Source organism: Hippocampus comes, unplaced genomic scaffold, assembly GCF_001891065.2.
Source record: "Hippocampus comes isolate QL1 unplaced genomic scaffold, H_comes_QL1_v1.1 scaffold427, whole genome shotgun sequence".
NCBI classification, from domain to species: domain Eukaryota; kingdom Metazoa; phylum Chordata; class Actinopteri; order Syngnathiformes; family Syngnathidae; genus Hippocampus; species Hippocampus comes.
In genome coordinates this window covers 730,702-743,401 of record NW_017805871.1, presented here as the reverse complement: position 1 = coordinate 743,401, position 12,700 = coordinate 730,702, and the positions used below count along the sequence as shown (strand labels likewise).

At 41.1% G+C, this 12,700-nt stretch overlaps 4 protein-coding genes across 5 annotated transcripts in view; 1 reads left to right on the top strand and 3 right to left on the bottom strand.

The window, feature by feature from the left end:
- The window catches only part of LOC109527029 (serine hydroxymethyltransferase, cytosolic-like), a 6,177-nt gene extending 4,679 nt beyond the window's left edge, over positions 1-1,498 (bottom strand). The window contains exon 1 of the mRNA XM_019888703.1: positions 1,087-1,498. Coding sequence (XP_019744262.1) covers positions 1,087-1,117 — 31 coding nt within the window. The 5' untranslated portion in view covers positions 1,118-1,498. The remainder of the gene's footprint in view (positions 1-1,086) is intronic.
- Positions 1,499-1,704: 206 nt separating this feature from the next.
- shmt1 (serine hydroxymethyltransferase 1 (soluble)) lies at positions 1,705-6,702 on the bottom strand. 2 transcript variants are annotated; one of them, XM_019888699.1, is made up of 12 exons: positions 6,630-6,702; positions 5,071-5,192; positions 4,857-5,002; positions 4,613-4,728; positions 4,125-4,285; positions 3,834-3,915; positions 3,437-3,649; positions 3,243-3,356; positions 2,744-2,866; positions 2,347-2,463; positions 2,082-2,192; positions 1,705-1,987 (listed from the first exon to the last, which is right to left on the bottom strand). In XM_019888699.1, the coding sequence occupies exons 2-12, from the start codon at positions 5,161-5,163 to the stop codon at positions 1,815-1,817; spliced, it is 1,449 nt and encodes a 482-aa protein (XP_019744258.1). In that variant the 5' UTR covers positions 5,164-5,192; positions 6,630-6,702; the 3' UTR covers positions 1,705-1,814. The 2 variants fall into 2 exon arrangements, with proteins under 2 accessions (XP_019744258.1, XP_019744259.1); XM_019888700.1 differs by lacking the exon at positions 6,630-6,702 and adding an exon at positions 6,580-6,599.
- A 565-nt stretch (positions 6,703-7,267) lies between these two features.
- Positions 7,268-9,731, bottom strand: pdap1b (pdgfa associated protein 1b). Its single transcript, XM_019888701.1, has 6 exons — positions 9,599-9,731; positions 9,234-9,325; positions 8,501-8,587; positions 8,250-8,371; positions 7,872-8,023; positions 7,268-7,732 (listed from the first exon to the last, which is right to left on the bottom strand). The coding sequence occupies exons 1-6, from the start codon at positions 9,609-9,611 to the stop codon at positions 7,668-7,670; spliced, it is 531 nt and encodes a 176-aa protein (XP_019744260.1). The 5' UTR covers positions 9,612-9,731; the 3' UTR covers positions 7,268-7,667.
- A 398-nt stretch (positions 9,732-10,129) lies between these two features.
- bud31 (BUD31 homolog) lies at positions 10,130-11,216 on the top strand. The gene is made up of 4 exons (XM_019888702.1): positions 10,130-10,324; positions 10,524-10,646; positions 10,770-10,936; positions 11,156-11,216. Exons 1-4 carry the CDS (start codon positions 10,231-10,233, stop codon positions 11,204-11,206), a joined length of 435 nt encoding a protein of 144 aa, XP_019744261.1. The 5' UTR covers positions 10,130-10,230; the 3' UTR covers positions 11,207-11,216.
- The last annotated feature ends 1,484 nt before the right edge of the window (positions 11,217-12,700 follow it).

The following is a 12,700-nucleotide window of genomic DNA, read 5'->3' as shown; positions in this document are numbered from 1 at the left end:
TTGTGACTTGTTGTAACTGTCATATGCTTGTTTCTGTGCTTAGGTTTTTTTTTTCTCCTAGACCCAAATTATCCTCAGAAAGAGGATAGTTTGAGCATGTTTTTTTTAAACCTCCCCCTCCCTAGTGGTTTCCTTTCCTGTACTAAGATCTCGGGGCACTTTACATAGCGAGTACCGACAGGCCCTTTGCACTGTATTCCATGTTTGTCATTGTTTTTTCATGTTTCTTGTGCAGAGCGTGCCTGTTAAGATAATTTCGTTGCACGAATGTGTAATGACAATAAAGCAATCCGAAAGCGGGTTGAATGTATGTGTTTTTTTAAATAAGTTTATCTGAGTTGTGATGTCAACATCCGAAGTGAAAAATCTCCTACCCGCAGGATTTTATGATCAGCTAAGATGACTTTTTATGATGAGGCAACAAAGAATTGTATTGTCACAAATGGTACGGTTAAAAAAAAACAAAACGATACCTTCTTACAATAAACAGTGGTGTTACTGTTATGTGGACAGAGTATTGGTTGAGGAGCAAGAGCTTCCACTGAAATTTACCTGTTACAACACTGTTACAATCTCCATTGGGTAAACTTTGCATCGTTGCAGGGCAAAGCAAATACAAGAGTTAAAAAACGATCTCGTGCGCGCTGTCTCGTGCCTTTTGTAACTTGACCTCAGACTTTTTTTTTTTAATCACCAGATGTTTTCATTTGCAGACACACATGAGTCAAATTCCTGTAAAATAAAATGTATATGCTGTGTTCACCTAACACTGAAGGGCCTGCAAAAATACCCTCAATAGTTAAGTAAATGTAAATTCAATCGTTTTGCAATTTTTTGGTAACATTATTACTGTAAATTTACTGGTAACCAACGCAGCATCCTGAACCCATTAAGCAATTCCGAGAATTACACTGTAGTGCTCCAGTTGTTAAATGTCATGGAAGGACAGCGTAAAAATCACGATCAAAATAAAAAGAATCAGTCTGTTTCCTTTTTTAATATGCGAATTGTAACTATGAGCAGATATAAACACTGACTTTCAAGAATGTCCTGTCGCTGTAATGTTGTAGTCGACGATAAACTCACCCGCCAAGGAAGAGAAAGTGAGACGGACCATGTTAAAAACTCATCTACAGATGTAACGCCGTGGGTTGTTTCATGCGTGCACTTTTCCAAAGAAGCTACAGTTTACTCGCGCCACGAATGCATCTAAAGGAATTCGCTGTTCCGTCAAGGCCAGGGGCAATAGCACATGTCTGTGGTAATTGGATGCAACTGGTAAAGAGGGCGGAAACTGTGCCAAGTTGGCTTGTTACGCTGTGAGATGGAATGCTTTTTAGCCACTGGCGCTTAAGCGTGATGACGATGTGTGCTCTCTTTCCGAGACCACTTGTTTCTTCAACTTGTTCCATTTGCGCAGTGGCGAGATTGTCACGTCTGACAAGTTTTATCAATTTGCTGACTATTTGATCTGACGGTTGAGGACAGCGCTGGACTCGTCTGATCGTAACCACACGTCACTGAGGAAATCCACCTCGGGCACATTAATTTTATTGGCAAACAAGGTTTTAACCCAGGGGTGTTCACACCTGGTCCTCAAGTGCTGCTGTCCGACATGTATTCATCTGGACCATTTTCAGGCTTCTTCACAGCTTTCTGATGAGGTCAATCGGGTGCGCTGCAGGAGGGACAGCGGCCCTTGAATTTTTTTAACCGTATCAAATATACACACCCAAATTCACACCTCCAAAATTGTGTGCAATAGTTTCCATAATTAACAGTCCAACAACAACCATCAGTTGAGCCATCGTGATTTACAGCTCGGGGAGGCCAGGCATGGCAAAATGACCAGCGAACGTTTCAACCTCTGCCCTGATCTCCTTCACACGCTGCTGAAACTTTTCTTCCTTGGCCAAGGCCTGGATGAACTCCTTCAGAGTGGCCTTGGGATCCAGACTTCTCTGCACCTCCAAGGTGAGCTCAATGCCTGAAGGGGAAAGAAAGGAAAAGTCAAAATTGTCGTGAATGTGTATCAATATACGATCCTAGCGGCTTCGGTGATGGAGCCGCAGATTCCTAACCTCTGTGGAGGAAGTCTGCCACCTTCCTGAAGTCATCTTCCAGCAAGCCTCTGGAGGTCAGCGCTGGGGAGCCAAATCTCAGCCCACTGGGGCGCAAAGCACTTTTGTCCCCTGCATGAGAAGATCAAATATACAGCATACTGTATTTACCCATATATATAGACACATACACATATTTATATTGATATGAACATTTGCACGTTTTCAGTACAGTACGAAAAGAGAGAGGTGCAGCATCAACAAATAACGACACAACAAATCTTACCTGGACAGGTGTTCTTATTACAGGCAATAGCACAGGCTTCCAGAACCTTCTCAGCCCGTCCTCCATCAGTTCCTTTGCTGCGCAGGTCCAACAGTATCAGATGATTGTCAGAACCACCTTAAAATGCAAATATAATCATGACGTCAAAAGGCTTCTTCGCATACGAACAACACTTACAGGCATTAAGAACTTAAGACTGACACATGCACTCACGCCTCACCCCCCAGCTCCCTTTCCCCCATTGCGCTCTTGTTTGCCGAGAACCCCTGTCAGATGACCCCACCCAGCTACTTTTCAAGCTGCCGCAAGTCACTGGCTCACTCGTTGTGGGCTGTTGCCCCATTCTACATGCCCAAGCAGCCAAACAGGATATGTTAATTAAAAAAAAAAAAAATACCAGTGACAATCTTGTAGCCATGCTCAATGAGGGCGGTGGAGAGAGCTTTGCAGTTGACAAGAACCTGCTTCTGGTAAGCCTTGAACTCTGGTGTCATGGCTTGTTTGAGTGCTACGGCAACACCTGGGGACGTAACGAGCAGAAAGACCTTGAAATGCTTCAATGAAATGAGCGGAACTGAGCAAATTCCATGCGTCATTCATTCTTTCCATTTGTAACTGGCAATCAAAATTGGCCACACAAAAACCAAACTTTCGGGCCATCTAAACGCAACCAATAAAATAATTCCCTTCTGTGGCCCGCTGTTCACATTTTGTATTTTTGATTGGAGGTTAAAATAGAAAGATGACATCTGCCATTTTTTTGTTCAATTAAAATCCAAAGGAGTCACTTTCATCAAGATTTGATTGTCAATGTGAAATGAAAAGAATGAACGACGCACAGATTGAACAGCAACTGATGTCAAATAAGAGTACAAGTGTCTTGAAATGTGGAGGACCTGCAATGGCGTGGTTGTGTGGTCCGCCCTGCAACCCCGGAAAGACAGCCTGATTGATTAAAGACTCGAGATTGTAGATCGTCTCCTTCCCTTTGGCGTCCACACTGCGCACACCTGAAGAAGAACAGATGAGAATGAAACGGAATGCTTGATAACCCCCCCTTAAAAAAAATGGATGACCAATGACATTTGACCTTTCCTGAAGAAAATCAGTCCACCTCTGCAGCCGCGCAAGGTCTTGTGCGTCGTCGTGGAAACAATGTCACAGTAGTCAAAGGGTGAAGGCACGACTCCAGCTGCCACTAGTCCACTGATGTGCGCCATGTCTCCCATCAGATATGCGCCATTCTCGTTCGCGATCTGCCTCATGCGGGCGTAGTCGATGTTACGGGAGTAGCAGCTCGTTCCTGTGAAAGAAAGGAAAGTAAAACATCGGTCTGAATGTTCATTTGTGTGTACAAGGTTCCCTGAAAAGAACCTCAGTTAAAATACAAGACAATGAAACTGTCATTCCACCGCACAAAAATATCCTGTGGCAAGCTTTCAATTTACTAACTTGACAATGCATTGGCAATGCACGTGATAGAGGACCTGCAATGATGAGTTTGGGATGGAAAAGGCGAGCATTTTCTTGCAGTCGATCGTAGTCGATGTAGCCCGTTTCGGGATTCACCTGAAATCAGAACACACAGTCTGACCAACGACTCACGAGCTGACGTACGGCTGCGAGGTTGTTGTCAATTGTAATGTACAAACTTCTCTTCGCATCAAGTTTTCATTGGGTAAGATTTTATTATTGTTATTTTTTAAATACTTGAAATCATATTCATTGAACCCATGACCGAGGTGAGTGAAAACAAATGTGTGTGTGTGTGAGATCACCTTGTACGGCATGGATTCAAAGAAGATGGACGTTGCAGAGATTTTTTTCTTTTCAGTCATGAAGCCGTGTGTCAGGTGACCTCCATCAGGAAGGTCCAGGCCCATGATTCTACCATGCGGTTCCACAATGGCGGTGTAAACAGCAAAGTTGGCAGGAGAACCTACACAGAGAAGCATTGACGTTTCGTCTTCATCCATTTGAGATCCAGGCGTCCATTTTCCGTACTGCTCATCCTCATAAGTTAATATATGATAACCTTTAGTAGTCCCACAATGGGGAAATTTGCAGACCACAGAGAAATTAGGAACATTGGGGTCACATGGGCGCTGTAGCCTATTACAGTTGACACTGGGTCAAGGGTGGGATATGCCCTTAGCTGTCCGCTATCTTATAGCAGGGCACATTTTGACAAATGAATTGGAATTGGATAATTTAGTGTCTTACAATGAAGCATATTTTTCATGATAGGGGGAAGCCAGAAAGTTACCTGAATATGGCTGCACGTTCACGCCCCATCTGTCAGAGTCCAGGCTGTAGGCCTCTAGCGCCCTCTTCTGGCATAGTCTCTCCAGCTCATCAATATGCTCAGTTCCGCCATAGTACCTCAATTGTGACAATGTGGATATGAAACTCACTTTTAATCCAAAGAGCGCACTGCTCTCCTTATTGGATGCAATCCTACTCTATCTACACTTTCATGAATCGTTTCACAAATGTGTTTATTCTCTTACCTCTGACCAGGATATCCTTCAGAGTATTTGTTGTTCATACAAGAGCCCAGAGCCTCGAGAACTGCTCTGCTGGTGAAGTTCTCTGACGCAATCAGCTCCAGGCCGTACGTCTGTCTGTGCTTCTCCTTTTTAATGATGGAGAACACCTGAAAAACAGTTGTGACACATCAACCTATCTCAAAAAGTCCACACAGAAATTGACAAAAACACTGACCTCAGCGTCATTGACAGCCAGAGGTTCCAACATCATCTTGTTGTGCGAGTCCCAGGTTTCCTTTGTGACATGGCTGCCATTTGATAAAGACATGGTTGTTGTTGTTGCTGCACAGTGCTGAGCTAAGCAGGAGGACATACATTCCATTTATCATCCACGAGGTTCAGAATAAGATGCAGTGATGTCGTCATGCAATATGAAAATGCCAAACAGATAGAATTATGACCCTCAGATGCTACTCACTTTGACTTGATCAATACTTTTAAGACGAGATCTTAACAGAACCGTAGCATGATGGTCATATTATTTCAGGACTCATCCAGCCACACGGCCCTTTTTCCACTCCCCAGAGGCATGGATGGAAACCTTCCTGTGTATTAATTTTGTCGATTGTACACTGTGCAGTATATTTTTTCTCTGCATTCAACCATCCTATGAGCAGTAGAGGGCAGTAAGAGTATTGCACGCAGGACTAAATACAGATATTGTGTCAGCGCCTTGGCCACTGAAGCCAACTGGAAATTGACCTTCAGTTTTTAGTTGTGGGATGACACCCACGCGTGTTAGCTTACTTGATAACTCTTAATGTCTATATGTGCTCAGCGATTGGCTGGTGGCCAGTCCAGGTCGCACCCTGCCTCTTGCTCAAAGTCAGCTAGGATAGGCTCCAGCTCGCTCACCCATGACCCGATTGAGGATAAGCACTCGAAAAAAATGACAAGTGAGCAAAAGCGGATTGAATGTGTTTTTTTTTCATAAGTTCATCTGAGTTTTGGAGTCAACATCCAAAGTGCAAAATCTCCTACCTTCAGGATTTTATGATTACTGTAGCTGATATCACTTTTTATGATGAGGCAACAAAGAATTGTATTGTTACAAATGTTACGGTAATATATATATATCTTGTAACGTTATACATAGTGATGTTACTGTTAGGTGGACACAGTGTTTATTGAGGAACAAGAGCTTCTGCTGAAATGTACCTGTTACAACACTTGAAGCTCCATTGAATAAACTTTGGACCGTTGCAGGGCAAAGCAAATACAAGAGTTAAAAACGAGCTGACGCGCAATGTCTGGTGGCTTGTGTAACTTGTCCTTGTACTTTTTTTTTAATTACCACACGCTGTTTACATTTGCAGAGACACGGCAGTCAAATTCCTGTAAAATAAAATGAAAACTAGCAAAATGTATTTGCTGCGTTCGCCTCACCCTGAAAGGGCTGCAAAAATACCCTCAATGGTTAAGTAGATGTAAATTCAATCGTTTTTCAATTTTGTTGTAAGATTATTACTGTAAATTAACCGGTAACCAACGCAGCATCCTGAACCCATTAAGCAATTTCGAGAATTATACTGCAGTGCTCCAGTTGTTAAATGTCATGTGTGGACAGCCATTACAACACGCGTAAAAATCACGCAGCATGGTCAGACGATCCAAATAAAAAGAATCAGTCTCTCGGTCTTTTTTTACATGCGAATCGTAACTACGAGCAGATATAAACACTGACTTGCAAAAATGTCCTGTGGCTGTAATGCTGGGAGTCGACGATAAACTCACCGGCCAAGGAAGAGAAAGTGAGACGTACGACGTCAAAACTCAACTACAATCACGTGGTAGGAGGGGGGCGGAGGGTAGACATACCACCGAAGGGTAAAAGTCCGCCAAAGTTTGGACCAATCAAATGCGTAGTTCTTCTTCGTTTACGTTCGCACGTGAAATGTGTGCACTTGATCGCCACCGTTCACCTGGAGTGCGGTCAAACATGTGATCTGTTTCTGCAGACCAACCATGACTGAGATCCAAGAGCTGGACGGTTTACGACAGGCCCCGCGTTACAAACTTTTCTTTTTAATGGGACATGTCTATTTTGATAGTCTAAGTAGACTGCACACATATCTGTAAAATGTAGGGAGTAGAAGTTGTCAGAAAATTAAACACTAAATTACATATATCTAAACAAATTACTTCAAGTATAGAAACAAAGTATTGGTACCACATGACTTGCCACCACACAGACAGATGTGGCTGTTAGAACTCAACTCTTCATAGTTGATCATTTAAAAATCAAATTAATTTAGCTGAGTGATTGAGCCAGCTACATTATTCATAAGTATATATATATATTTTTTTTTACCAGGGCAAGTGGAAAGCACATTCTTTGGGAAGCTACAGTTTCCTGAAAAACAACCAATAAAAAAAAAGAACCAACTGCTGTATTCATCCATCACATGTTCATATCAGTTGACTCTGAATGAAGAAATTATTTCTTTAAACATTTTAATCATATATTTCTGAAATATTTTCATGACTCAGTTATATACAGTGTAAAACCCAAAGGGGAAAAAAAGCTCCAATGTTCAATAATCAAAATCATTACACCATGACCAGTGTGATTCATATCATGAAAAAGCTCATAACTTCAGTCCAATTGTGAGTGACCCAGCTGCAACTTTACCAATATGGCCGTTTTTCCATGGCGAGGTGCACCATCAGTATGGTGATGAATATTCGTAGCACTTTTTTTTCTTCCAAATAGTCAAATCCATATTGCGTCAGTCCATGAAGTGGGAAAATGGTTCTGATAAATACTCTGCATCATTTTAGCGAGAGTGAATTTAATCTTTTAGCCGCCGCTGCTGCTGCTTCTTTTGCCTCTCTCGCTGCAAGAAGGAAAAATAAATGTGGATAAGGACATGCAAATGCGTTCCATATCTAACAAAATTATTTTCTTGTAACTCGAAAAACTTGTAAGTCAGGCACCACGATACACACATATATTTTCCCGCTCAAACAACACACCTTTTTTCTCTTCCTCTTTCTTTCTCGCCGCTTCCTCCCTCTGCTTCTTGATGATGGCGAGGCGTGCGAGGTCAGCTTTGGCCTGGTCCGTCTTTCCTGCGAGATGCATCTTCATGTAGCGCTCCTTTGCTTTCTGCTTCTCAATTTCCTCTCTGTGTACACAAAGGTGGGGGGGGGGGAGATATAAAAACACTATAGAAGTATCAAAAACTCGACAATTCAAGAACCAGTTACCCAGCAACATTCCAGGAAAAGACATTCAGTAAATAAAACTGGTGGCCTTGCCCTGCATAACATGCCACTTACAGTTATATGCCATCATGGGGACAAAAAAAAAAACAAACAAAAAACATTAGACGAACTTTAGTGGACACACACCTTTCTCTCCTTGACAATTGCTTGGGCTCATCCAACTCAATGTGTGTCACCTTCTTGGATTTCTGAACAATTCTGTTGGGGTTCTCAATTTCTATCAAGCCCTCCACACCGACTCTCTTCCTCTTCAAACACATCAAAATAAGAATAAGAAAACATTTATTCGTCTCACAATGCAGAAATTCCCATCAATCACTCAGAGTGCATTTCTGAAATGTAAAAAAAAAAAAAAAAAAAGATCAGTGTGGAAGTACCTGTGAACCTTCATCATCACTATCATCTGATGCTGATGCTTGTAACTTCTCCGCAACGTCATTTTGAGCGGCACCCTCCTCCTCATTCTGAAACGAAGAATATAGAAAGTCTTGCATCTAGTCCACAGAGAAAACAATATTCATACAGCCACATTACTCAGCTATGATAAATATGTCTCAGAGCACCATCATAAATGCATTTTCACAAGAAAGTCTTCATAAGGCTGAAACACTTTTCATCCGCACAATCAATTAGTGAATGCTTTGACGTTTGTTCCCTTGAAAGTGTAACTTTACCAGATTTGGCTTCTAAGACCTTTTATGAGAATGATATATTACATTCATTAGCATTGGTACCTTTGGTTTGGAATGACAGTTTTTGACCCTGCATACACCTATCAAACTGCTTTTTAATGCGACGATCGCTCTAAGAACATCACGATAACTCAACTTAACAAACCAGCAGCCAAGGACTTGCACACAAACAACAGTAACTAAATCATACACATAAACAATATCCCCTCACAGATAGCATAGCTTGTAAATTTTAGTTGTGTAAAAGAAAAATCAAATGGTGAATTTAGGACCCTTAAAAATTCCCTTTTATTTTCAGAGGCAGTGGCAAAACAATTCAGATGTGGCAAGATAAATGATATGTAATAGACACTATAATTTGTATCGTTGTCTGCGCCAATGGTTGATGCATTTTTAATGTATTTTTAATGTACATTACCGTCTTCCTCTCCTTCTCTGCTTCCATCTGGGCGTCGATCTCCTCCGGACTTGTGTAGGTTCGCATGCGACCCTTGTGGCCGCCCTTCCTACCTACAGTGAAGATGAAAGACGTCAACAGATTCACTATTTACTATTCACATCGAGGAGGAAAAACTGTTACACATCGAAAGCAAACGTGTTTATACAGATTACATCGGTGTAATGTTATCACACCACCAAGCGATCAGAAGTGTAAACTGATCCCACTGCGTGTTCTTCACAGGCAATCGTAACCCGTTTTAAAGTGGCTAACGCGTGCCAATACTGTATTTTAAAAAACATGTGAATTCACTCAACATTTGACGTTTTAAACAGTAATCTTACCTCCTTTGGGCATTTTGAGAAATGAATACTGTATATCAAAATCTGACTAATAATTGACAAAAACAAAAGACGTCAGGGAGAAGAAAGCTGACAGCTGGCTAAAGTCGGAGGAGCAACACAATCCAGCAGTGATATGTAAGGTCACGGATATGCCTGTTCAAATGTCTTCAAAATGAAAAAAGGTTGGAGATACGTCAAACATTTGCCACCGAAAAAGCACATATTAGTAACCCCTTACGCACATGATTTGATTTCATTATCTGTATTTTACTAACTATAAATAAAAAAATAAAACAAATATATTTCTGTTTTCTTAACGGCATTCTACTTCTGGCCTAAGGTGATGCAATATCACGAAAACAATGGCACGCTATTTGCGTCAATTTTGTCTCAGAATCTGTCTTCAAACAAACTTAAATTCAAGTAGGTAAAGAATTTAATGTCTAGATAATCCGGAACATGGGGAAAAAAAGAAATATAAATAAATAAATGTATTGTGTTATGACGTCACATGTGAGCCGAGTTTCCAAAGGACCCCGGTGATGACGAATTCAAGGGCCTCGGACGGTTTCGCTAGCCAAACAGGAAAACATTAGCAGCTTTTGTTCTAGGGTGGACAAAGTGTAGAAAAAATGCCAAAAGTTAAGAGAAGTCGTAAGCCACCCCCAGACGGGTGGGAACTCATTGAACCTACTTTGGATGAGCTTGATCAGAAAATGAGGGAAGGTAAACATTGTACAATGAATCTTCCCGTATTGCTGTACACTATTGCAATCCAAACATATTGTAATACAGTATTTTGAAACGTGTACAATGCCCAGTTTGAAACATTAGATTCCACATGCGTAGTTAACGCGATGCCTATTGCTTCGCATTGTTTGATATGTCGGGCATTTATATTCCCTTTCTATTTTCTATTTCTAAGCCGAAACGGAACCTCACGAGGGAAAGAGGAAAGTAGAAGCTCTTTGGCCTATTTTCAGACTGCATCATCAGCGCAGTCGATACATCTACGACCTCTTCTTCAAAAGAAAAGCCATCAGCAGAGGTAAGGAGGACCATATTTATTCATATTATTTATCTTGTGATGTAACATGTTTCCCAATTTACCGAATGCAACGTGCCTTTCCTGTCTGTTATAACCGTGTTTACCGTGTGTGTGTTCTGGCAGAGCTGTATGAGTACTGCATAAAGGAAGGCTACGCTGACAAGAACCTGATTGCCAAGTGGAAAAAGCAAGGCTATGAGAACCTGTGCTGCCTCCGTTGCATCCAAACGCGAGACACCAACTTTGGGACTAACTGTATTTGCAGAGTTCCAAAGAGCAAGCTCGAAGTTGTAAGTCTTGAAGGAGTTTCAACATTTTCACAAATACCAATACAGTATTATGATTTTGATGACAATTCAGTTGCAATTCTACTTTTACCATATTCGTTTCAGTGCTTTTCCAAACACAATGTTTTGAGTAGAGAACTTGTTACTGTTTGATTACATAATGGCCAAGTGTGGTAAGACCTTTCTCAACTAAAGTACCCTCTCTGAATTGTCTCTTTATAGGGAAGGATCATTGAATGCACCCACTGTGGATGCAGAGGATGTTCTGGTTAAGTATAGGACATAAAAACCTACCCAGCCTCCATCTTTGCTGACATGCATCTCACCACCTGCTTCAGAAATTATTACTTACTTTTGTCAGCATCATTCCTCGTCATTCGAAGGCTCACAAGTACACTGAGTGGGGCCTTCCTGTATTAATTACAGCTGTTTTCTGTCTGTTTTACTGTCTGAAAGATTAATCTTCAATACCTCTCAGGAGGACATTGTGTTTCGGTCTCCTGTTTAAAGCGTGTTTTGTTTCATTCGTAACGGGGCTGAGTGTGATTTAGTTTTTAAAAACTCTTTTGTTGTCATAATTTGAATAAAACAATTCTGATTGACTTCCTGTCACACATCAATTCTATACATGCAACACTTGGGTTTTCCTTTATTTTGTTTCTGCAGTTCCTGCAGGAGAATGAGCTGTTTTCCCCTTTTGATGATTTATTATTCATGCCGCCTCAAAAGCTAGCACATGCGTCATCGCGCAAACGAGTCACACAAACACGAGTCTCTGAGAGCACTTGACGTTTAATGATCTGTCGGTTGCATTAGTTGTTTAGTGTCACAGTGAGCATCAGGATCACCCGATGCTTCGTTTAACTCCCGTGTGAACCAAACATAAGTGAAAAAAATAATGGATTTAAATAATTTAATCGAAAATATGTAAAAGCACGTAGATCAATATGAGCTATATTTAAAAAAAAGACAAAACATCATCCGCTAAAGATAACGCCACCCCCCCTTCAAGATGTGATACATACAAAATGTGCACAGACATCATGCATATGTAAATTAAGGACACTGAGTGTTTACATGGCTTGGTCAGATTACATTCACTTTTTTTGCATTACGGGGAAAATTGCTAATAACGGTAACATCTGAAATGTACTTCATAGGTCACATGCAACAAATGGGGTAAAACAATACACGTGTCAAGTGGAATGTAATGCTCTAGTAGAGTCTCTAACTTAATCTTCAAGATGGTTGAGTGAAGTGACACCAAAATACCTTGAAGCTCATTTTTCATTTTTAGCAGAAAGGACGGCAGTCCCACCGTCACCTTTTTACCCCCATGCAGTCACACGTACAGTTACACAGTAGATACGAAAGTACAGCAACACCACATAAATGAGCAACAGAAAAGTGTGCATTAGATACGGAGGACTCATCTATGGGTTTGTTTGAATGGCAGATTTCTGATTTCCATTTGAGGAATTGATTTGGATTTGTGGACTGTGAAATGAACTTTGACTTTTGTGATTACATCCAACAAAGACCACTGATCAGGCAACGGTGAATCCAATTTAAAAAAAAAATGTAACACCCATCCTTTCTTACCCACGCGTCCTGTCCATCACTATTCGTTCACACGATAAAGCGGAAACATCACCAATATAATATTTCACTGCGGCACAAGACAGTCTCATGCTTGACACCACAACATTCACACCTTTAAGACAACAGTGACATTCAATACCTCAAGGTTAAGTAGTTTAAAAGTTT